Genomic DNA, 23,441 nt, shown 5'->3' with positions numbered 1-23,441 from the left:
CTAAAACACAGCCCCATTCTTAAATCAAGATACATGGAGAGTAAATAAGATCAATAAATTGTGAATAAAAACACAGTTAAAAATGATTTAGAAATGTAGTTTTCACAGATCAATATCACATAATATCAACTTCTCCCATCTAAACTGGACAAAGGGTTTTAAAATGGGAAGAAAATAGTTTGATTGCGAGTTGTTTGGAGGAGATCTAGTTTTATTTGAACAGCATGAATACAGTCTTCCAAGGTGCAAACCCTCCTCCTCCTCCTGAAGCTTGTGGAGCTCCTTCATGTACTGCTGTCTTATCTGCTGGCCATCTTCTCTCAGCAGAACTTCAACTGTTGAAAAGTAATTCAGAAGAAGCTCGAGCATGTGACATGGATCCAGGAGAACATGGACTTTTAGTGAGGGGTCTTCAGGATGGCAAAGAAAGAGAGAAAATATCAGTTATTCATTAAATCATTTTTTTGTTCTCATCTATTTTTCTGTATTCATCTGTGTGTAAGAGCACATTTATAAATTCAACAGTGTACTACCCAGACAACAACGGTCCAGTATTCAGGTAATCAACATCTATTCAAAGTTAAGAAGATAAACATTATTGTAATCATGCTGTTTTCAGCTCTCTCACTCACACAATGATATTCCACATCAAATGGTCTCAGATTTTGTGTGAGGATAAATTAAGCAGTTTATTGTGGATAGTACTTCATCTTAACATGAAACAAATATAACCTGAATTATTTAAATCATTAACAGGTCCCAACTCTCTGTGCTTTAGTACAGAACATACAGTAACTCATTTATTATTAACATGAGCTCAGTACATGGCTGTATTCTTCAAACTATTTCTTATACTTGATATCTATGTGCTTTATATCTTATTTTCATTCCATATGTTATTTATATTTTATATTTCTACTGCTATATTCTGTGTATGAGTTCAGTGAAAATTAATATGGTTATTAATATAGTTCTTAATGGTTACAGATGCTCTTACAAAGTGAAGTTTTTTAAATTTGTTAACAGTTTGCTCAAATCTTAAGACACTACATCAACCATGTAACTTTAATGTCATCCTCTATAACCTACACAGCACATTAGGTTCAGTTCAGTTTATGTTACTGACGGATAATTACTACACAAAGTTTGTTTTTTAATGTCCACATTTACGTGGAGTAAAACATTCATCATAACATCAGATAACCATATTTACAGTCTGTGGTTAACCACCGAGATGAACCTTTAGCTTCTAACATCAACAAACTCATTATTTTCAACATCTTAACAACAAACATTTCTAAACCATTGACTGTAAATAATAAGCTACACAGTTAGTCGACTGGTTTACAAGCTAACGCTAAACAAGCTAGGTCCGTAAATATAAATACCAACACACGAGTAAGCAGTAAATATAACACTACTATATCACTTACCGAAGAAAACTGAAGCATCAACTTGTTGGATGGTCTGTTAACCGCACAGCAAGCCATGTATGTTGTCAGATATGTGTTAAACAAACTCTCCAAACGAAGTAAAAAAAGAGGAGAAATCAGACGGATCAAGCTGTTAGCCTGCTGACCTGCTGACCTCCTGACCTGCTGACCGCGCAGAGCTGTCAATCAAATCTAACACAACCAAATATGGGCATAGTCGTTTTCCTTAATAGAATAAAATCTGATGAGTTATAAAAAAATTCACCCCCCCCCACAGTGTGAGGAGAAGGGGCCGTCAACTTCTCAGATACATCTCGTTTTTTGAACCAGGCTGTAAACATGTTGATTCCTGTGGTAAAAACGGGCTTTTTTGGCTGTGGGCTTATGGCACTTCCGGCGCTTCTGCAGCCAGCCTCAAGAGGAACCTCGAGGAACTGCAGTTTTTTGTACTTCCACATAGGCTTCATTTTTCAAGACCGGAGGTTTCCCCTTGGGGACAACAGATGTAAATTTTCCTTTTGGCTAACTCTGGCATATTTACCGAAATGTTTATTAATATGCAATGTCCCTGTAATATAAAAAAGTAATAATCTGAATTTTAGATTACATTTAGATCCCAGAATAAGCGATTGGTCAGGTTTTAAAACATACCAGAGTTCCTCCTGCATTGCATGAGACAGACATCTGTCGTGCTCCATTACAGGCTGTGTTTGTCTTCAAATATCTCGTCTTCCTTTACAAGTGAACGGTTAATGATCAGCACTTACACTTACTACTACTTATTTTTGAAATTATTGTATCTGATTACAAAACTTTACATATGCTGTGATGTGAATGCGGCATTAAATATCGCTAGCTAACCCCGGTCACTCACCAGGACACAGTCCGCTTCTCCTCTCACACCACAACTTCAACTTCTCTCATTTGACCGTTATTCCTCCTCATCCTGCCCTGTTCCTGCTCTCTATCTTGCCTAACAGGTTCATAACTATAAGCCTGTGGACCATCTGCAGGCACGTCTCACCCGTGGGTGTTGTGGGTGTTGTGACACCCACACTTTCACTGACATGTAATTTCATCCCCCACACTTTTTACAGGTGAAGTCATTGATGAAAACCTATTGGTCAAGTAAGATTTATTAAGTGACAATTAAGCCAATCGTAGCTGTTTGGTTACAGTTGAAGCACGGTAAAGTTACGTGCATTTAATCCTCCTGTCACTCATCACTGGCTGAGTCAGAGCTCAGAGCTAACAAATGGATACATGCTACATGTAGCATCCTTCTGAAAGAGAGTTAGTCACCCAAACAGATGTTTTTAAGATAAATCCACCTCACAAAACAACGGAAGTGTAAAATTTTCTCCTCTTGCTTGTTCGTTTAGCTGTATGTATTTACTCCCGTAACTTTACGATGTAGCGGAAGTCCCCTTTGCAGTTTTTCAAAATAAAAGATCAGTTTTGAATCTCGTTTTTAGAGTTAACAGGGTTACTCACAATGGATGTTTATAAAGTTAGTGTCTAATTATCTTTGGTAACTTTGTCTTGTTGTATGATGTGTCAGCTAACATCAGTTATTGGACATTAAATGAAACAGAATGTGTTGATTTGCTAGAGGGGGGGTAATATACTAGCATTAGAACACCTGCACTTTTAAAATCACTGCTCCACCCCGATCATATGCATAGGAATATACATTTTCTTCCTATTCATTGGCAGGAGTGACAGTCAGATCCATGTTTATTAATGTTAAACAGAGGCAGAATCAGTTGGACTCATCCATGTGACGTCCCGTCTTTTAATGTGGAAGTAAACGCAAACGTACTAAAATGTCTCCAGGAGACCCTGTGGTTTATTCATTTCAGAATTTCTTTCAAAATATTCTTTTCAAGTTATTTTCCTATACATTGCTTAACTGCTGTCTTCAACCTGCAATATGTTCTTTCAGCTTGAGTGACTTACTTTAATTTGATTTCATGTGTGATATTTATAAAATATTGAACATATCCATACATTCATTTGAATGAATAAGATTTACACGTTTTTGTTATTGAATGTTGATCACATAAAGTTTATAACAAAAAAAAGAGAAATCTCCATCAGGCTGCAGTGCAGCCCAACTGCGGAACACAACACCACGTTGCTAAGCAACGTCACAAACTGTTGTTTTTTAAAAGGTCAAAGGCTTTCTTTGAACTATGACATCACATTCCGTAAGAACAGAGAGAGCGTTGATAAAGCATCATATATTTTTAATACTCATCAGTCTGAGATTATACAGCGTGCAGTCTGAGATTATACAGCGTGGAGCATTTACAGCGCAACTTCTCATTTAAACAAATGGAAGCAAACAAAATGGAAGCAAATGACATCTACACCATAGAAGACCTAGTGTCAGTCAACATGGAGGACAACTTACTTCCAGAAAAGAACGCTGAAATCGTTCAACTGAGGAAGGAATTGAAGAACAGAGATGAGCAAATTGCTATCCTGAAGAGGGATAAAAAGGGTCTCATAGCAGACCTGAAAACCAAAGAGGAGGACAATAAGAAACTCTTAGAGAGTCGGGATAAAAAGACTCATGATTCACAAAATCAAAAATACGTAGGTGAAATTAAATATTTAGAGCTGGAGTTGAGTAAAATGCAGCGTGACTACAAGAAAGCGTTAGCTACACAAAAGAGGAGGAATGAAGCAGAGGGTGAGAAAAAGACGAAGGAGGAGGTGCAGAGAGCAGTCGGTCTATGTAAACAGCACTGGAAAGATGTTGTGATCAAGATGGAGAAAGAGAAAAAGGAGCTGCTTGAAAAGCACAAAACAGAAGTGAAGAGCTTGAATGAACAGGTGAAAGAGATGAAAAAAGAAGTGGACAAGACACAAAAAGTGAATAATCATCTCACACATGAGGTTGAGGTTTTAAAGAAAGACGTAGCACAAAAAACAATCAAAATCAAAAACCTCCGATCTGCGCTAGTCGTAGTTAAAAATAAAAAAGGAGAGTGTGTGAATTGTAAAAAGCATGGTCTCTTACAAGAGAAACAAGATACATTTCCCAAATATTGCCAGCAGCTAACGGTCAAGTTAAAAAAAAGTCTGCAAGAACTGGTGAGTTCAATACGATTAAATTTGGAGCTAGTGACTGAAGTTAATAGGCTGACAGAAAAGCTAGAAAAAAATGATCCAAAGATGACGAGAGAAAGATCTATCGCTCACAATAGTCGTCACACTGATGAAGACACCAGAGAGAGCCACAAGTTCACAATTGATTGTCTCCAAATGAAGCTGGATGCCAGTCTTATTGCGATCGAGAAGGAAACCATCAAAACTACGGAACTGGAACTGTCCGAACAAACTCAAAGATCTGATGCCGACAAAATCTACCTCATGAATCAAAACCATGAGCTGGCCAAACAAACTCAAAGATCTGATGCCAACAAAATCTACCTCATGAATCAAAACCATGAACTGGCCAAACAAACTCAAAGATCTGATGCCGACAAATTCTACCTCATTAATCAAAACCATAAACTGGTCGAACAAATTCAAAAATCTGATGCTGACAAAATCTACCTCATGAATCAAAACCATGAACTGGCCAAACAAACTCAAAGATCTGATGCCGACAAATTCTACCTCATTAATCAAAACCATAAACTGGTCGAACAAATTCAAAAATCTGATGCTGACAAAATCTACCTCATGAATCAAAACCATGAACTGGCCGAACAAACTCAAAGATCTGATGCCGACAAAATCTCCCTCATGAATCAAAACCATGAACTGGCCGAACAAACTAAAAAATCTGATGCCGACAAATTCTACCTCAGGATTCAAAACCAAGAACTGGCCGAACAAATTAAAAAAACTGATGCTGACAAATTCTACCTCATGAATCAAAACCATGAACTGTCCGAACAAACTCAAAAATCTGATGCCGACAAAATCTACCTCCTGAATCAAAACCATGAACAGAAGATGTTAATCGAAATGATAAGAGTAAAAATGGAGGGGCTAACAAAAAGTAAAGCTCAATCCAAAGCGAAGTCAGAAACCAGTAAGTTTCTCGATTGGCACAAACTAAAAAGTATGTGGCACAAGCAAGATCATAAACTGCTTACACAGGAAGAGACTTCCATCCAGGAGGCTGCCTCTCACTCACCAGACTCCAAACAACCCAACCCACAGAATATTTCATCTGGTAATTCCTCTGAGAGCAAACCACAGGTTAAGACCGCTTCCATAGAGGTGAAGCCCTATCAGAATAAGGATGATGAACTCCCACCACCTGACATCTGAATCTCCCCCATAAAACTGTGACCCTCTGCCACTCATTGAGTTCTTTATCCGACCTTGACCCCGTGACACCAAACAACTCCCTAAAGACTCCACATCTGAGTGCAGAAGACGACGCGGCGACCCAGCGGTTACCTCTGTCTTCTTGCCCTCCTTACCACTTCTGACGGGTTTACTCCGAGTGCTTCGGTTTCCCCTTCAATTAAACATTAGACACTCTAAATTGTTTTAAACCAATCAATAAATAAATGAATAATAAATAATAATAATATAATAAATGTGAAGCTCAAGTTTATTGTGTTAACCCTGTCCTACATGTGTCAGTAACTGTCACTGACTGAGACTCTTTTCTGTGAAAATTGACTAGCAGCCATCTAATCAAGTACAGAACATACAGTAACTCATTTATTATTAACATGAGCTCAGTACATGGCTGTATTCTTCAAACTATTTCTTATACTTTATATCTATGTGCTTTATATCTTATTTTCATTCCATATGTTATTTATATTTTATATTTCTACAGCTATATTCTGTGTATGACTTCAGTGAAAATTAATATGGTTATTAATATAGTTCTTAATGGTTACAGATGCTCTTACAAAGTGCATTTTTTTTTAATTTGTTAACAGTTTGCTCAAATCAAAGACACTACATCAACCATGTAACTTTAATGTCATCCTCTATAACCTACACAGCACATTAGGTTCAGTTCAGTTTATGTTACTGACGGATAATTACTACACAAAGTTTGTTTTTTAATGTCCACATTTAGGTGGAGTATAACATTCATCATAACATCAGATAACCATATTTACAATCTGTGGTTAACCACCGAGGTGAACCTTTAGCTTCTAACATCAACAAACTCATTATTTTCAACATCTTAACAACAAACATTTCTAAACCATTGACCGTAAATAATGTAAATAATAAGCTACACAGTTAGTCGACTGGTTTACAAGCTAACGCTAAACAAGCTAGGTCCGTAAATATAAATACCAACACACGAGTAAGCAGTAAATATAACACTACTATATCACTTACCGAAGAAAACTGAAGCATCAACTTGTTGGATGGTCTGTTAACCGCACAGCAAGCCGTGTATGTTGTCAGATATGTGTTAAACAAACTCTCCAAACGAAGTAAAAAAGAGGAGAAATCAGACGGATCAAGCTGTTAGCCTCCTGACCTGCTGACCTCCTGACCTCCTGACCTGCTGACCTCCTGACCTGCTGACCTGCTGACCTCCTGACCTGCTGACCTCCTGACCTGCTGACCTGCTGACCTCCTGACCTGCTGACCTCCTGACCTGCTGACCGCACAGAGCCGTCAATCAAATCTGACACAACCAAATATGGGCATAGTCGTTTTCCTTAAAATAATAAAATCCGATGAGTTATAAAAAAATTCACCCCCCCCCCCCCCCAGTGTGAGGAGAAGGGGCCGTCAACTTCTCAGATATGTCTCGTTTTTTGAACCAGGCTGTAAACATGTTGATTCCTGTGGTAAAAACGGGCTTTTTTGGCTGTGGGCTTATGGCACTTCCGGCGCTTCTGCAGCCAGCCTCAAGAGGAACCTCGAGGAACTGCAGTTTTTTGTACTTCCGCATAGGCTTCATTTTTCGAGACTGGAGGTTTCCCCTTGGCCCATACCCGTGTGCATGACGTCAAATTAAATGGCTCCGCCCTTTACTACCTGAAGGCAACCTGAGAGATACAAGGCAATAGGAGAAGTATTGACACAGGAGTCATCGCACAACATAATTTTGTTATTTGTGTCTTTTAATGTCGAATGTATTAGAAAGATTGGCTGCTCGTCGTCCGTGTGAAACTCTGTTAATGTTTTTGCTGCCTGTCTTGGCCAGGACACTCTTGAAAAAGAGATTTTTTAATCTCAATGAGTTTCTTTCCTGTTTTAAAAAAAGGTTAAATAAAAATAAATAAATCAAAATTCCTGGTTAAATATGTTCATGAATGAAACGCTGAAACAAACCATTGACCTAAGCTACACCTTACACATGCGCAAATCGACCCCCGAAAGGCAATGATTTTTTTCATTATTATTTTATTTTGGCGTTGACATCAAAAACTTTTATTTTGAAGACCCAGGAAATAACCTGTGCAGCGTTGTTGTCGCCGGCTTGATGTTATGACGTCATCGGGGCGGAAGTCCGTGTTGTAAATAAAACTGTGGACACCTGAGCAGTAAATCATCGAAGCTCTCTAACAACAACAGGAACAGACTGTAAGTGTGTGTGTGTGTGTGTGTGTGTGTGTGTGTGTGTGTGTGTGTGTGTGTGTGTGTGTGTGTGTGTGTGTGTGTGTGTGTGTGTGTGTGTGTGTGTGTGTGTGTGTGTGTGTGTGTATTTAACGTAACATTCTGATTACTGATGTAACGAAATGTTACGTTGTGTTAATATTTAGTGGAGTAAGGATTTCCTAAAAAGAGAGTTTAGTGGTTGTTGTTCTTAAATCTGTGTTAGGATGATCTGGATTATTTTGATTGATTTGAGATCACGATTATTAAACACCATTACTCACTGATTTCACAACATCTGCATCACATGCTTTATCATACTTAAACACTCCTAATACTCTGAATACAAGAGCAATACATGACAACAGAGAAGTGAAAAATATCAATATATAAAACTAAGAAGATATAATAATAAATGCATTTTAAAAAGTTTGAGGTAATGGTGATGTACTCTTTGGTTTCTTGTTTTCATGATTGTGGGAAGACAAAATTGTAATTGAAACTTGATTAAATTGAAACTTAATAATTAAGCCGTACTCCTTGTTCACATGGCTGGGGAGGCGTTTCCTTCAGCTTGTTTGTGTTTTGCTCAGAGGCTCTAACATGATGACTCCAAAGCCCCCTGCTGTAACAGATGAGGGACGTCACTCAATCCTCATCCGTTAATATTTACACTCTATGGCTCAAACATTTTCCATATGTGTGTGTTTCCCCTACCTCTCCAACTATTAGCCCTGCTGCCACGTGGGGTAAGACAGACGGCCCACGTCCACTCAGGGTCTCCAATGATGAAAAATGAAGCAAAAGTGGAAGTGTAAAAACCGCAGTTCCTCGAGTGTCCGATTGAGCCTGCCTGTAAAGCACACCTGGGGAAGCTGTGGCTCAATTGGTTTAGTTTGTCGTCTTTAATCCAGAAGGTTGGGGGTTCAATCCCCAGCTCCTGCAGCCACATTTCTGATGTGTCCTTGTTGCTCCCGCTGCTTTGTATGAATGGAATTAGTTTCTTCTGGTGTGAAAGAGCTTTGAGTATTCAATTCAATGCAAAAAAGTGTATTTGTCTCTGGGGGGCAATTCAAGAAAGTAGTAGTCAGAAGACTAGAAAAGAAATATACAAGCTCAAGCCTATTTACCATTTACAACCTAACCGCAAGGCCACCAGTTTGCCCGAGTTTGCCCACATGTTTACAGTGAATATTCAGTGGTTTTGAATTTAAAAAAAAAAAAAAGCATAGAATAAAAAAGTTGTCCTGAATGTTGTTTAAAGTCATGTTGTGTGTCTGAGTTAAACTGAATGTGTTTCCCTTTAATCGCAGAAGGAAGAATAATCACGGGGGGGGGCGTGTCCAGTCTGCAGACACAGAGCAAAGGTAAGCAGCTTTAAGATTTCCTCTTAAACGTCCAGTTTGGTGAACTCCTCCTGACAACAGCACAGCAGTAGTCTGATTGTTGTTTTTTCACCTGTTGAATCAGAGAAACAGAGTTTGACAGTTTTTTTGTTGGTCTGTTGCTCAGCATGAGTGAGCATATCTGTGCCCTGTTCAAAAATAGCCTCCAGTCTGTTTCTATGAATAACAGCAGCACTGGCTCAGTCGAAGGGGGGGGGGGGGGAGTGGACTCTGCAGATCAAATGGAGGAATGTATTTTGTTCCACCACTGGGGGGCGACAGAGGAGAAGAGTCTAGTCAGAGACTTAGGACCCTGTTGTGAAGGTTGGATCAGACGCCTTTCATTGGCAGAGCGTAGAGGGGGGGAGGGAGTGTAGACCTGGATCAGAGAGTTAAAGTAAGGAGACGTTTTGTAAGCAAGCAGCAGAGTTTTAAATTTGATGGGAGCAGGAACTGGGAGCCAGAGTGAGATTTTGTCCAGCTCTGGGAACCATATATGAACATTGTAGAAGCTAGGAATATAGGCTTCACCTGAACAGAAATTGTATTTTTTTTTGTTATATCTAAAAATGTGTTGAGTTGAGTGTGGGCATGTGAGTTTGTGTAATTTGTCGATACATGTATGGGTTTAAGATCTGAAACTGTTTAACTGTTACTGTATGTTTCCTTTGTGTTTATACAAAATGCCAATAAAAATATTGGAAAAAAAAAAACAAAAAACTGGGAGTCAGAGGAGGGAGATGAACGGCGCAGGGACATGTGCTCTTTTTCATCTGCAGGGGTTTGATAGTGCATGTAGGAAGACCTGCCAGTAGAGTTACAATAGTCAATAGTTTTCCATTTCAGAAAGGAAGGTAACTCAAACCTGAGAAAGAGGTGTAACTCACTTTAGAACTCTACATGTTGCAGATGTTTTGTGTCTCTGGGGGATCTTGCTGTATGAGAATTAAAGGCCTGTTAAAGTACTCTCTGACAGTACTTCATAATCTGGACCTAGTCTCCACACAGTCCTTGAGTTCCTCTGTGTCTCCTCTTGTCTTCCAGCAGGTTGAACGTCACATATAAAATGTCCTCTCCAGAGATCGCCTCTCTCTCCTGGGGACACATGAAGGTGAAGGGATGCTCCTCCAGCTACAAAGACTGTAAGGTGTGGCCTGGAGGCAGCCGGGCCTGGGACTGGAGAGAGACTGGGACCGATGTGAGTGAAATCCAGAATCTAAACCCTCAGCAAATAAGAAGAACGAGAAAAACTAAACTCATGGTGCTTTTTACTAACTTCAGCATCACCCAGGAGTCCAACCTGCTGACCTGGAGGAGGTGCTGAAGAAGGGGGTCGACCTGCTGGTGATCGGCAGAGGCATGAGTGAAGCTCTGCAGGTGAAACAACTATTCAAAGAAAACATTAATTTATTCACTCAAAGAATGAAAATGCAGTTAGAGGAATACAGAGAGAGTTCCTCGTCACACTAGAGCTTCTGGGGAAAACAACAGCTGGGAGAGTTTGCATACAGGTGAACAAATAAAATAAGTGGGAAAAAATGGATTTGAGCAAATGTAGAGCTCTCACTTTGTCTTTATCTCCTCGATGAGGAGGGGGAAACATTTCATAAAAAGCAGAGGTAAAGCCTCCTACTGGTTTTGATTGCCTGCTTCTTAAAAAGTGACCCTGATGAGCGCTGCGAATCTGCGACTTGAGCTGAACATTTAAAAAATGTTTGAACTTTTATGCACGACCAAAGACTGCTTGAAAAATGTGTCACACAGCAGCAGAGAAGAGCGCCCGACATGAGCCCTGTCCCATAGACAAACAATGGTTTTATTGGTGACATTTGTCCAGCTATAGTCTCTGTGTGATCGAGCCCTAAGAGGTACAAGATGCTTAAAATGGGACACATGATTTTAAGGGGGAAAATCTTCTGACTTGACTCGAGTGTGATCAGTTGACAACTAGAATATGTTATTTACAATAAGAGTATTATTTTTCTCCAACAGTCATTTTTTCTCTCTCCCTTTCTCTCTCTCTCTCTCTCTCTCTCTCAGGTCCCCTCCACCACTCTGGACTTTGTGAGGCAGAGCGGCGTCGACGTCAGAGTCCTGCAGACGGAAAAGGCCGTAGCTGAATACAACAAACTGGCCGGCCAGGGCGCCAAGGTGGGCGGGGTTTTCCACTCCACCTGTTAATGAGATCACTCTTAAACCTGGTTAATACTTCAGCGGCGTAGGCCTGTACCTACGGAGAAGTTTACGCATGAAGCCTTCTGTGCATCTTCACAATGATGTAAGCGACGCAGCCTCAAGCCCTGTGATTGGACCGCTGGGTAGCATCACATTTCTTGCATTTCAAAACATTTCTGGTATCGTTGCCATTTTCAAAATTCTGCAGAATAAAATAATCAGCAGCTGCTCAATATTTATCAGACACACCAACACACAAGTATTGGCTAGCTCCTGCATTCTTAGACCTGCTGCTTTAGAGCTACATCTTGAATGTGAGCGTCCAGTTTGACAGAGGAAAGCTTTTATTTGAGGTTTTACTAGTGGAACTGTTGAAGAGCACTTAGAGAATATGAGGGTGAGTAGATATTAAAACAAGTGAATTCAAAGAGCGAAGAGTCCAGCTGGAGAGGTCTAACCTCTTCAAATGTTGATACAAAGAGCAGGAAACACTATCGTCACCTTCCTTTTAAAAAGTGATTTTTGTGTTGATGCTTTTTTCACGTCACTTTGGAGGTGCATTTTGTGGAATATTTAGAGTTTTTAAAGATATTAGCTAAAATAAAGAGTTTGTATATGTTGGTGTTGAGTAAATGTAATTAATGTGCAGTTTATTGCAGTGTATTTCTGCTTGTTTGTCGTTTAATAAACACAGAACAAATCATTTCATTGACATGGGTTTGTCTTTATCAGAAACAAATATACAAAAATACTTCCCGACACAAAGAGAGTAAAACTACGTTTGTGCTTCTTACAGCCTTCTCTCGCCCGAGGAGAGAAAGTCAAAAGCATTTCTTCTTTCTGTACACTTTTTAAATTCACAAAGTCACTCGCATGATGAGTCAGCGTCTGAGTTAAGGAGAAAAACATGAACTCTTTGTAGAAAATGTCAGTTCAGAGTTTGTTTGGAGTCTTTTTTTTAGCGCCGGGAAGGTTTGGGCATGATGTAGACTTTAACAGACTTGCTGAACGGAATGGTTCCCTCCACGGCGGTCTCCGGCGGGGGGAGGCTGTCGGTGCTGTCGCTCCATCCCAGCTTGGAAGCCAAAGAAGGGGAGGAGAGGGAGGCTGAGGAGGAGCTGTAGGCCAGGAGGAGGCGCACCTCGATCTGTGACGGCTCTGAGAGAGAAAGACGAAGAGGGAAGAAACAGTCGATGAAAGAAACATCAAACTGATGATAAACAGAAAGGGTGGACCTTCTGTTCTTGTTTCTTTTACTCTCAGGTTTGATATGAATCTTGAGCTAAAGTCCATGATCTGACACAGAAACTGAAGAAATGAATTGAAGTTCAGGAGAGCATGTAAGATAAGATTATCCCACAACGGGGAAATTTACATTGTTACAGCAGCAAAGAGCAAAGATTGCAAACAAAAAGTGTACACAGAACAATTTAAATAAAAAATGTACAAAACAAAGATAAGATACCACAATATAGATTTAAAAAAAGTAGATCAACTGAGAGCTGCATGTGACAAAAGCTTTATTCATTTTTAACCAGTTAATTCTTCAAACTTTTAAGGAGTTTGTCGAAATGAAAACAGCTGACTTTGTCTTTAAAACAGAAACGTGTGTGTGTGTGTGTGTGTGTGTGCTATACTGACCTGTCCAGGCGGTGTGTGTGGGGTGTGTGTGTGTGTGTGGGGTGTGTGTGGGGTGTGTGTGTGTGTGTGTGTGTTATACTGACCTGTCCAGGCGGTGTGTGTGGGGTGTGTCTCTGTGTGTGTGTGTGTGTGTGTGTGTGGGGTGTGTGTGGGGTGTGTGTGTGGGGTGTGTGTGTGTGTGTGTGTGTGTGGGGTGTGTGTGTGTGTGTGTGTGTGTGTGCTATACTGACCTGTCCAGGCGGTGTGTGTGGGGTGTGTGTGTGTGTGTGTGTGTGTGTGTGTGTCTGTGTGTGTGTGTGTGTGTGTGTGTGTTATACTGACCTGTCCAGGCGGTGTGTGAGAGGTACACCTGTGTGATGAGTCTGTGTCTGTCAGGTCCAGGTTTCCTGAAGTCTCCAGGTTTAGGGTGGATCACATGACTCTGGCCGTCTGGATACAAAACCTGTGGAGACACGAGTCCTTTAAATCCTGTATTCAACGTTCTGCTTTCCATTTGAGACACAGCCGCCCTGAACTCTGCGCTCAGTCACAATCAGTATATATCCACTCCAGGTACTGCACGGAGAGCGAGAAAAGAAGAAGAAGAAAAGGAGCGAGCTGGCCCGGGTGTTTGACCTCAACAAGAACTTGTTAACAAATTCATTTCAGTCAGCGCAAAAGGCCGATGGGAGCTAACGTTAGCCAGGAGGCTACTGATCGAATATGCATACATTGATTTAAATCATATCCTTCGAGGGTCCAATCGCTGGCCCAGACATTTCTGTGGGCGGGGCTTGTCATGCTCATTTTAACAACAAGGGCAATTCAAACAAAGAAGAGATCAAAAGCATCATGCTGAAGGGAAAAATAAAGACAGTAAAAGAAGGCTGAAGGCGAACTGTCCATCATTCATTTATCATCAAGTGAAAAGTATTTGTCAAATGTTTCTGTTTTTGTCTGTTTCACTGAATTCAAACTCATTCTGAAAGACTTCCCAGAGTCCACCGGGGGATCAAAACTCTTAATCATGTCACCCACCTGTACTTTCACTGTGTTCTGGGGGTCCTGGACGTGCTCTAGGGTTGCATCGATGTCCAGCGCCACCACCAGGCCAGACGTGAACTTCAGCGGGTTGTCAGACTCTCCTGTGGGCTCTATGATGGTGGCCGTCGCACGGTGGATCTGTCAAACCAGCAGGGAAACGTGAATGATAAATACACATCAGTGGGTTATGTTGCTGGAGTTTGTACTGCTGTGGTAAAAAAAAAAAAACAGCCTGCTAATGTTTGTGAGAGGATAAGAAAGTTCAGTCTGGACTCGTTCTTCCTGAAGAAACGGGTTTTTCACCTGTTGGGGCAGTCTGAGGTGCAGCAGGCTGCTCTGTCTCAGGGTCGTCTGGAGGATCCTCACCATCTCCACGGGTTTACAGGACGACAGGCGGGGCATCAACTCCAACAGCTTGTCCACAAAACTGTCCTGGAGGTGGGGCAGCTCGGTCAGAAACAGCCTGAGGGGGGGCAGAGAACATGATAAAACACTTAAGACGACATAGCGCCTGCCACAGGAGATCAGACTTACACATTCAGTCCCTTGTTTTACATCTCTACTCAAGACATTCTTTTATAAAAATGTTTTTACTCTGTGATTTCAGTAATTGTTCTTAGTTTTAATTTCTTAGTCTGATTTTGTTGTCTGTTTGTTTCCTCTCGTCCTGTAGCTTTAATTTCTCTGCTTTTATTTTCTGTTGTAAAGCACTTTGTTACTCGTATAGAAAAGTTCTATACAAATAAAGTATTATTATTATAATTATAATTAAGAAATTTAAATGTGCCTGATCAGTGGAGGCTCCGGCCTTCACATCACAAGTCTAACACATTAAGGTGTCACCATACCAGAATTGAATCTTCGATACAACACTAGTCAAATCAAACAATATCCATAGATTCTTTCTCACTCATTAGAATAAGTGCGAACACCTGCACACTGTCTGAAATCTCAACGTATTTGTGCATTTACGACAGTCTTCTCCTGATTTTGCTCACTGCAGCTTTCTGTTAAAAACCCGACTGAGGATCTGTTTTTTAAGCTTCTGTACTTTTCCATTGTAACACTCATTCATATGATGGATTGTATCGTTTTAAAAACACATGATATCGGAAAGTATTGAAAGTTTTGACATCAGCACACATTCAGGTTTAAATAATCTGTCTACAGTAAAATTACTTTTATCTATTTATATAGTTGAAATGCACTTCTCTGTCTCATAAAGCACGGTCGAGGGATTGTTATTGCACTATACAAAAATGCGCGGACTACGAGAAGGTCCTTAAAGTTTGAGTTACAAAGAGAAAAAGATCTCACCTCTGAAAAGACTCAATATCCTGCAGAAACTTTTCACAGCTGCTGATGAGGGGATCCAACCTGAAAAAGGAATGATTCATTAAGAAGATGCTGCACATAAGTGTGCTCTACGTGGAGGTGTTTGTGTTTGTACTGACCCTTGTCTGGTGCGAGCTGTCAGGACGAGCTGCAGAGCTTTGGCTTGTAGCCGGACATGATGTATAGTAGCCACCTGTCTGCTTTCCAAACCACTGTACAAAAACTCCAGCTTGTAGGTTTCTTCCAAGATCTAAAAAAAAACAGGGGACACATTTTAACATTTTTAACAGACAGAAGTCGCCCTGAGGGATCTCAAAGGGGAGGTTAATCCAGCGTCTGCTGACCTGCTGAGCTGCAGCGGTGGCCGTGACGTTTTGTTTGAGGCAGAGAGGGACGGCCATGTTCCACAGTCTGTCCTGCAGAGCCTGCAGACGAGATAAACATCCAGGTTCCTTATTTTCATGAACACCGTTCAGTCTCTGAAAGTCACTCATGCTAATGGTTCCTTTACAGCACTCTGAGCAGCATGTGTTTGTTTTTTATAAATACATTTCGATGGAGGTAACATAAGACTGATGATGTAATGTTAGACAAAATGTAGAAGTCATAACCTTACCTTCATGAGCAGCAGCTGGCAGCGCAGGTATGTGGCACAGAAATCAGCCGCTCCAGCCAGCTCTGTCTGCAGCTCGCCGAGCCGCCGCAGGTCTCTGACAGAGGGACAGGAAGTCGAGGTATCATTACAACCCATTCAGAGCTACAAACATTACTTCAAAAAAGTAATGGAAGTTACCATCTTTGCTCACAGGATTTACACCTTCTAACCATCCCTAAAGCCCGTACTGAATTAGGAAAAAGGATGTTCAAGTATGCTGCTCCCTCTTCTTGGAATCGGTTGTGGAAGATACTTTAAATCTTCAGGAGCTGGTTTCCTTGAATGTTTTTAAAGGTCGTCTTTAATGATCTGCAGACAGAAACATCTGACTGTAGATGTTTCAGCTAACTCGTATTGCCCTTTTTGATCGCCTTGTTGCTGATGACTTCTGACAGATTCTGATGAATGGTTCTTTTTGTGATTCCTGTATTTATGTGTTTTATGTCTGAAACCCTGTAACTGTGCTGCTGCCTGTCTTGGCCAGGACGCTCTGGTAAAAGAGATTTTTAATCTCAATGAGACTTTTTCCTGGTTAAATAAAGGTTAAATAAAAAAAAACTATTATCCAAGTACTGAACATTTTGACAACCTGAGCTCAGAGTATTTTTAATACTTTCTTAATGTGTGGCTACTGGTGTAGCTAAATCAAAAATTTCATGAGTTTTTGTCATAAGACATTTCTGGAGCTATACATCAGGCACAAAAGTTAATGATGGCTCCTTTAATGTACGGCTGCTTGTGTGTGTGTGTGTGTGTGTGTGTGTGTGTGTGTGTGTGTGTGTGTGTGTGTGTGTACCGTATGGTGAAGTCCAGCAGGTCCTGTGCTCCAGGTGTCTCCAGGTTCTGGATGACGCTGACCCTGTTCAGACTCTGCTGAAGGAAGAGCTGAGCGGACTCCACAGAACCTGAACCACACCGCGAGTCCACCAAGTCCAGACCGTTGCCTGGCAACTAGGAGACAGCGGGAGACAAGGAGTGTTTCACTGACTGTCTGGTAAATGTTGTGTTAAGTTGTGTGATTGAACAAATAACCTCCGTATCCCTGAGTGCTGCAGCAGCCGTGGTTTAGCGTGTAACTCGCTGCGATGGCCAGAGGTAAACTGGTGTTTGACTTTCTTTTGTGGCTTTCTCAGAATGTAAACTGGACATGTTGTTGTTATTCTTAATGAAAGTTGGCATGATGGTCAAAGGTGTGCACGTGGCGTGGAACCTTTTTAATTGTTGAGACATGGATAATACGACATTTCAAAATATTACTACAGTATTTCATTTCTCACTCTCAGGGGCGGCACGAGGTGAGACAGGCTGTCCCTCAGGTAGGCGTAGTGTCTGAAGGTGTGGTCGGAGAACAGCGCCGGCATGGTGGGACACGACTTGGCGGCGTTGAACACCAGCACCAGCACGGCAATGTCTGAGGTCAAGACGGGTGGTCAAAGAAAAGGTCCAGAGTTTTAACTGTTTTAACTTTCAAAAACAACCAGAGCTGCAACAAAACAAAGTTGATGAGGGTTTGTTTACTCGTATGTTGATGGTTTTTTTTTTTAAATTGTCATGAGAGTGAAGGATACAAGCCGGGTCGTCCATGTCAGGCTCCGGTGTGTCAAAGTACGGGTGAGTGCTGAGCAGTTCAGGAACCAACGGCAACACCAGCGTTGGGTGGCGTGAACCCAGGAACTTCAGACACCTGAGGGGAAGGAATGAAATACACACTCAGAGGTCGGGTCTGACGGGTTATTTCTTAGAGTTTGACTGTAACATTGTTGCTCTAACAAGTTTACATTTTTCTATAGTTTGAGACTCATTTTTTATTTCGTAACTTGATCATTAACTTAATATTACTGGACCAAAGTTTTCAAAATGATTGATACTTTGATACCACACGTTTTAAAAAGATTGATCTCTGATATAAATGATCAATCGTATTGAAAAACACCAACGCTTTCAATTCACATCTTCAGTCATATTTTAACCCAAAGCTGATGCAAGCAGAAAAGAGAGAGAGTGATGGAAACGTTGGCAACGATTCAGAAATTATGAAATATTGCCAACGTGTTTGTGCAATTTAGACAACGTGCAGGAGTTTTCCTGGATTTTATAAAAACAAGTAATGACCCAAATATTGGTGCCATGGAATTTCATCTTTATTCCGATGGTGTTGAAAAAGGTATCAATATCATTAGATTTTCACTAGAATAAGTCAGAAGTACTCAGAGCTGGGGCGCTGGTGGTGCAGTTGTTAGTGTGCATGCCCCATGTACAGAGGCTGTGGTCCTCTAAGCAGGCGACCCAGGTTCAAATCCGACCTGTGGATCCTTTCCCGCATTTCATTCCCCACTCTCACTCTTCCTGATTTCCAACTCTATCCACTTAAAATAAATAAATGAGAAAATAAGTAATTTTGTGTGATATTCAAATGTTATTAACCAGGAAGATGATGGCCTGGCGGTTAGGTTGCCATGAGATGACGACAAACTTACGGCGTCATTTTTGATAAGCATGATTTTTGCATCTCTGCCTAAACTAGTCCTAATCCTGAACATGGAACCAAAATATCTTCACTGGTTGTAAAACACACACAGACTCTTACTTCCAGACTGAGTTGCGGTCGGTGGGATATTTGTTGAGATTCTTCAGCAGCTCCAGCAGAGCCAGCTGGATGCACTCTTTGGTGGACACGTTGGTGTAACAGATGAGTTCATGGAGAGCCTCTCTGATGTCACGAGATGAATCCTGAAGATCAACAGGAAACGTCATCAACACGTCATACATCAGACTGGAATAACATGTTGCTGTTTGACTGTAAGTGAGCGTACCTCCAACACGGCCAGCACGGTGTCCAGCTGGTCCTCTCGGAGTGTGATGTGGGTGGAGATTTCTCTCAGCACGTGGATCGACTGCAGCCTCACTTCCTCGATCTCGTCGTTGAACATGTCGACCAGGAAGTCCAGACACTTTTCTGCAAAGGTCGGAGACGACTGAGCGAGCTGGCACAGTGCCTCCACCGCTGCAATACGGACCTCTGAAAGAACATATCAGACGGAGAAGATGTTATTATTATTCAGCAACACAGTGAATACAAAAAACTGTTTTTTTATAGAGGGGAAGCAAGGCAAAAAGAAGAGAAGGTAAGATATGGAAAGAGGAAACTACATTCTCTGGATTTTTTACAAAAACAGATTATGAGGTCTCACAGTTTCACATACCAAACATCTCGTCTTCCAGGCCGTGGACGAAGGCGCCACAGGCCCCCGAGGCGATGAGGTTGACGGTGTTAGTGTCCAGTCTCTCCTTGGGGGCATCGTCGGCCCATTTCCTGCCAGACGAGAACTCTCCAGAAGTGAAGAGTTCCCTGGCACGCTCATGAGCTGTACGCTTCCTCTGAAAAACAGAAAAAAAGGAAAATGCAAGAAATGAGATGTGCTGAAAAACACAGAATCCAGATATCTAATCATGCTCATAGATTAATTAACCCACCCTGAGATCTGACATCAGCTTCTTGTCCAACGTTTGCTCCAGAAAGTGAGGACTGACCTGCAGCATTGAACCCTGTCACACCAGAAAAGATTCACTGTGAATGTTGTCCTTGTGTATTCATTAAAAAGTATTTTCTGATACTCAACATTTGACATTCCTCGCTTAACTTAACACCATGTAAACAGGGCTGAGAGTCATTGTGGTCTTTTCTGTTCACTCACCAGTGTTTTGGCCGCCTGCACTCGGACCATCCAGGAGCCATCACTGACCATGTGACTGATCTTTCCAAAAACATCATCGACAAGTCGGATCTCCTCATTGGACGACGGGATGGGCACGATGCTGATTTGACAGATGAAACATCAAAGTAAAAGTGAGGACAGGCGAAGATAAACTGGTCAGTAGTGAATGAATTATAAAAGCAAAGAGCCACTTTTTGATACGTTCACTCGTTAAGGAAAGTTCTCAGCTAACCAGCAATCAACCCCACAAGTTTTATTAAGACAAGGCGTGTCATGGAAAAAAGTCTCTGAACCTCAATCTCTTCTCACCTCTCTGGGTACAGCTGGCTGAGCACCCAGCCCATCTGCACAGCTGCAGAGCGGACCTGCTCGTAATCATCGGACAGCAACCTGCAGGCCTGCAAACACAAACCACCAAATGATTATCATCTTTAAAACGACTCTAAATCACTCAAGAGGCGATCTCATGCATGCATCTTTTTAAAACCGGACCTGTATCATTATTTCCCTACACTATAATGTACCTGTAAGGTTCATAAAAAGTGCTGTTACCTGTTCGTAGATGATATCGTGAATCTTGATTCCTCTCTCATGCAGCTGCAGCTGGAACACAAAACAGGAGTACACATAATGAGATGCATCATGTAAAATGAGTTCCTCTGATAAATGGTCCACTGGGGTTAAGTTTTTTTTGATGGGCGCAGCTGTTGTTGGTGTCCTACCATGGCCTTGATGGCTGCAGTGCGGACTCTGGGGTCCTGGTCTCCAAAGTAGTCGCTGATGATACTCTGGACGTCCCTCGATCCTCCTGAAGCAACATGACACATGATGAACGACACAACACAGAACAGAGCACAATCACAGCTCATACATCTGAGTTTTCAGGAGTTAATATCAAAAATCTTCAGGTGAATTTCAGTTCTAAATATTTTATGAAGTCATGCACAGCTCCTTACAATAAATGCTCGATGAATTTTGAGGTACAAAAGGAAAAAGACTTTCTTCTGAACACTGTTTTTGATTCCTCTGAGTTTTTAAACATTTAAAGAAATGTGTGACACATAATTCTGTTTAGAAGCTGGAACACGTTCCACCTTTGATCTACAGTAACATGCTGGGCGATTACACGAACCTAACGATGTGCCCGGCCCCTCGTTCTCTTTGGTCAGAGGAGTGTCCATAACGCCAAGACATCCAAGGAGCTGCAGGCACTTGTTCCTGACCCCAAAGTACGTATCAGAGAGGTGCTAAGAGGGAGAAAGAGACGAGACACAGGGCAGTTTGTTTTTTAATGTTGCTTTGTGCAAAAACTCTTTTTGAATCGGTGAAGAAAACATGATGATCAGCATTGTGTTCAAACTGTTTCAACCTTGCAGGCCACTTCAATCAGCCGCTGTCTGATCGCAGGACTCTCAGGTAGTTGTGTACCGATGACGAGTAGAGTGTCCAGCAGCTGGGCCAGGACCTGGTGGGACTCTGCACACAGAGACGAACAATTGTCCAGACAGTTTCTTCACTTTATGCAAAACTAAGACCCCTTTAAGGCTTATATTTTCAAGCATGGATTAATGCCGCACTTAATCAAAAAACTAAAGCAGGGAAAGCTTAGCTGCCAACACTTGAGACACTGGACATGTTGCACTTTTTTATTAATGTTACTGAACCATCGCCGTTTAGGTACTGTTAATTTGGAACAAAATATGTAATATAATACACAAAAAGTCAAAAAGGTGTCTTACTCTCATTGCTGAGTGTGCTGATGGCGTCATCCACGATGCAGTCAGGGACGAAGCCTTGCGTTTTCGTCAGCAGACCCAGCAGAGAGGCAATCTTCAGCCTCACAGAGTTATCTGTCTCCTGAAAGAGGACATCAGCAACAAGATTACATTTGTTTTCTGTGCATCTCTGCTCAGATTGAACCAATTAAACATTTAACCTTAAAGACAGCAACTTGTGCCGAAGCTGCAATTTAAATACAATGCCCGGTAAATCACAGTTACCAGAGGCTAAGCTCACTAAAGAAATCAATGATTTTGAACATGTTCTTGGTCATGAGTTGTTCACCTTATAGTAGTGCTCCAGCAGTATCCTGACCACACCCTCCACGCTCTCCGCCTCCACTGGCTTGCGTGCAAACTGCAGCAGGTACTGCAGGGCATCGGTGGAGTTGGTGGCCTTGCAGAGGTCGATGTGCAGAGCCGCAGACTTGCTGGGCTTAGACAGACGCAGCTTTTTGGCTGGAGCTTCTTCATGGGGAATCTGTGAGCGAACAACAGCCGGGACTGAAAAATACTTTCTACATCATCTAGATTTCTTGGCAAAACCTTCAACTCGCCTCGTTTAGTCGACGTGACTACAACATTAGAACAATCTCAAGGATGTGTATCTAATGCAGTCACTATTTCATGAGTGATGATATCGGAGAACAACGAGCTCTGTTTACTTTTAATTCACATTTGCAGCTGACAGAGTATTTATTTACTCATCAATCTACAATTCTACAATTCACTTATCAGACTCTTTTATCCAAAGCGACGTACATCAGAGAGTAAGAACAACACAAGCAAGGATCTAGAAAAAAGGGACCAATGTGAGTAAGAGCAAACGATCAGCTTTGAGTCTGATTGGACACACAGGTGCTGACAGGAAGTGACCAGAGGCAAAGCACAACATTGAGGGCAGTTCTTGAGAGCTCTAATCAGTATAGAAACCATCTTATAAGTCATCGTTATCAAACAAAAACCATCGTCATTACCATCATCATCATCAATAATATGGAGACCATCATCATCATCAATAATATGGAGACCATCATCATTAAGTTAGTAGGTATTCATGAAAGAGCTGGCTCTTTAGCTTTTTCTTAAAGGTGCACACAGCAGCCTCTAATGTCACTTGTTTTCACATACAGGTTCTTACTGCGGAGTGGATGCTGCTCTGTGGTAACCATGGAAACCAATTAGAACGCGCAGAGTGGAACAGAACGTTCGGGTTGCTTGGCAACAGCCTAGTTTCAGTTAAATCCGGGAACTAGTTGAGTTGATGGAGTTAAAACAATGATCTGCTTTTGATTTTTCCTTTTTATTATTATTATTATTTTCTGCTGTTTAACTGTTTTATAAGTAATATCACACTCGAGGTCGAGCCGTTGTTCTGGATATATCAACACAGCTGTGAGTATCTTCCGTTCAGTACGTCAGCTAGCCCGTTTGCTGTCCACTTAGCTTTAGCTAGCAGGCTAGTTAGCTTCACAGCACAGTGTTATGTTTCCTCCTCTGTGGTAGTGAAGAGTTTACAACGAGCGGACATGTCGGAGGGTTTCACTCTCTTACCTGTACGACTTTAGAGAATTCTTCATAAACTCGCTTTTTCAAATGTGCTGCCATGTTCAGAGAAACACAGCTAATCTTTCATCTGTTCGGCAGAAACATCAAACTGACCCTTCACACTTCCCGTAGTTATCTTCTTCTTCTTCGTGGGCTTTTTTAATGTATGCATACCGCCACCTACTGTACCGGAGGCAGACAAT

The 23,441-nt window shown here is 41.5% G+C and overlaps 2 protein-coding genes and 1 long non-coding RNA gene across 3 annotated transcripts; 1 reads left to right on the top strand and 2 right to left on the bottom strand.

Annotated features, from left to right (window-relative positions):
* Positions 1–204: 204 nt before the first annotated feature.
* LOC136180490 (uncharacterized) lies at positions 205–7,375 on the bottom strand. Its single transcript, XR_010667130.1, has 3 exons — positions 6,956–7,375; positions 1,434–1,595; positions 205–410 (listed from the first exon to the last, which is right to left on the bottom strand). It is a non-coding gene; the product is annotated as an uncharacterized lncRNA (long non-coding RNA).
* Positions 7,376–7,856: 481 nt separating this feature from the next.
* Positions 7,857–12,254, top strand: aamdc (adipogenesis associated, Mth938 domain containing). The gene is made up of 5 exons (XM_020656675.3): positions 7,857–7,970; positions 9,296–9,349; positions 10,412–10,565; positions 10,649–10,744; positions 11,408–12,254. The coding sequence occupies exons 3-5, from the start codon at positions 10,434–10,436 to the stop codon at positions 11,546–11,548; spliced, it is 369 nt and encodes a 122-aa protein (XP_020512331.1). The 5' UTR covers positions 7,857–7,970; positions 9,296–9,349; positions 10,412–10,433; the 3' UTR covers positions 11,549–12,254.
* ints4 (integrator complex subunit 4) lies at positions 12,246–23,400 on the bottom strand. Its single transcript, XM_020656674.3, has 24 exons — positions 23,245–23,400; positions 21,977–22,171; positions 21,652–21,769; positions 21,282–21,388; positions 21,045–21,159; positions 20,635–20,720; positions 20,465–20,515; positions 20,222–20,310; positions 19,892–20,012; positions 19,671–19,742; positions 19,400–19,574; positions 19,010–19,215; positions 18,784–18,926; positions 17,765–17,880; positions 17,474–17,607; positions 16,993–17,147; positions 16,158–16,251; positions 15,886–15,966; positions 15,661–15,791; positions 15,524–15,583; positions 14,510–14,669; positions 14,201–14,344; positions 13,505–13,625; positions 12,246–12,700 (listed from the first exon to the last, which is right to left on the bottom strand). Exons 1-24 carry the CDS (start codon positions 23,296–23,298, stop codon positions 12,501–12,503), a joined length of 2,928 nt encoding a protein of 975 aa, XP_020512330.2. The 5' UTR covers positions 23,299–23,400; the 3' UTR covers positions 12,246–12,500.
* Between the last annotated feature and the right edge of the window lie 41 nt (positions 23,401–23,441).

The sequence above is a fragment of the Labrus bergylta genome, chromosome 11, assembly GCF_963930695.1.
Source record: "Labrus bergylta chromosome 11, fLabBer1.1, whole genome shotgun sequence".
Lineage (NCBI taxonomy): Eukaryota > Metazoa > Chordata > Actinopteri > Labriformes > Labridae > Labrus > Labrus bergylta.
This window is presented reverse-complemented; position numbering and strand designations above follow the sequence as displayed.

Excerpts from the sequence above, each read along its gene's own strand:
- aamdc (XM_020656675.3), top strand. The coding sequence starts at position 10,434 with ATGTCCTCTCCAGAGATCGCCTCTCTCTCCTGGGGACACATGAAGGTG. Across the intron at positions 10,566-10,648 it reads GGAGAGAGACTGGGACCGAT|CATCACCCAGGAGTCCAACC; the intron begins GTGAGTGAAATC and ends TACTAACTTCAG. Across the intron at positions 10,745-11,407 it reads GCATGAGTGAAGCTCTGCAG|GTCCCCTCCACCACTCTGGA; the intron begins GTGAAACAACTA and ends TCTCTCTCTCAG.
- ints4 (XM_020656674.3), bottom strand. The coding sequence starts at position 23,298 with ATGGCAGCACATTTGAAAAAGCGAGTTTATGAAGAATTCTCTAAAGTC. Across the intron at positions 21,770-21,976 it reads TGCTGGAGCACTACTATAAG|GAGACAGATAACTCTGTGAG; the intron begins GTGAACAACTCA and ends GTCCTCTTTCAG. Across the intron at positions 15,584-15,660 it reads ACAGCTCGCACCAGACAAGG|GTTGGATCCCCTCATCAGCA; the intron begins GTCAGTACAAAC and ends TTCCTTTTTCAG.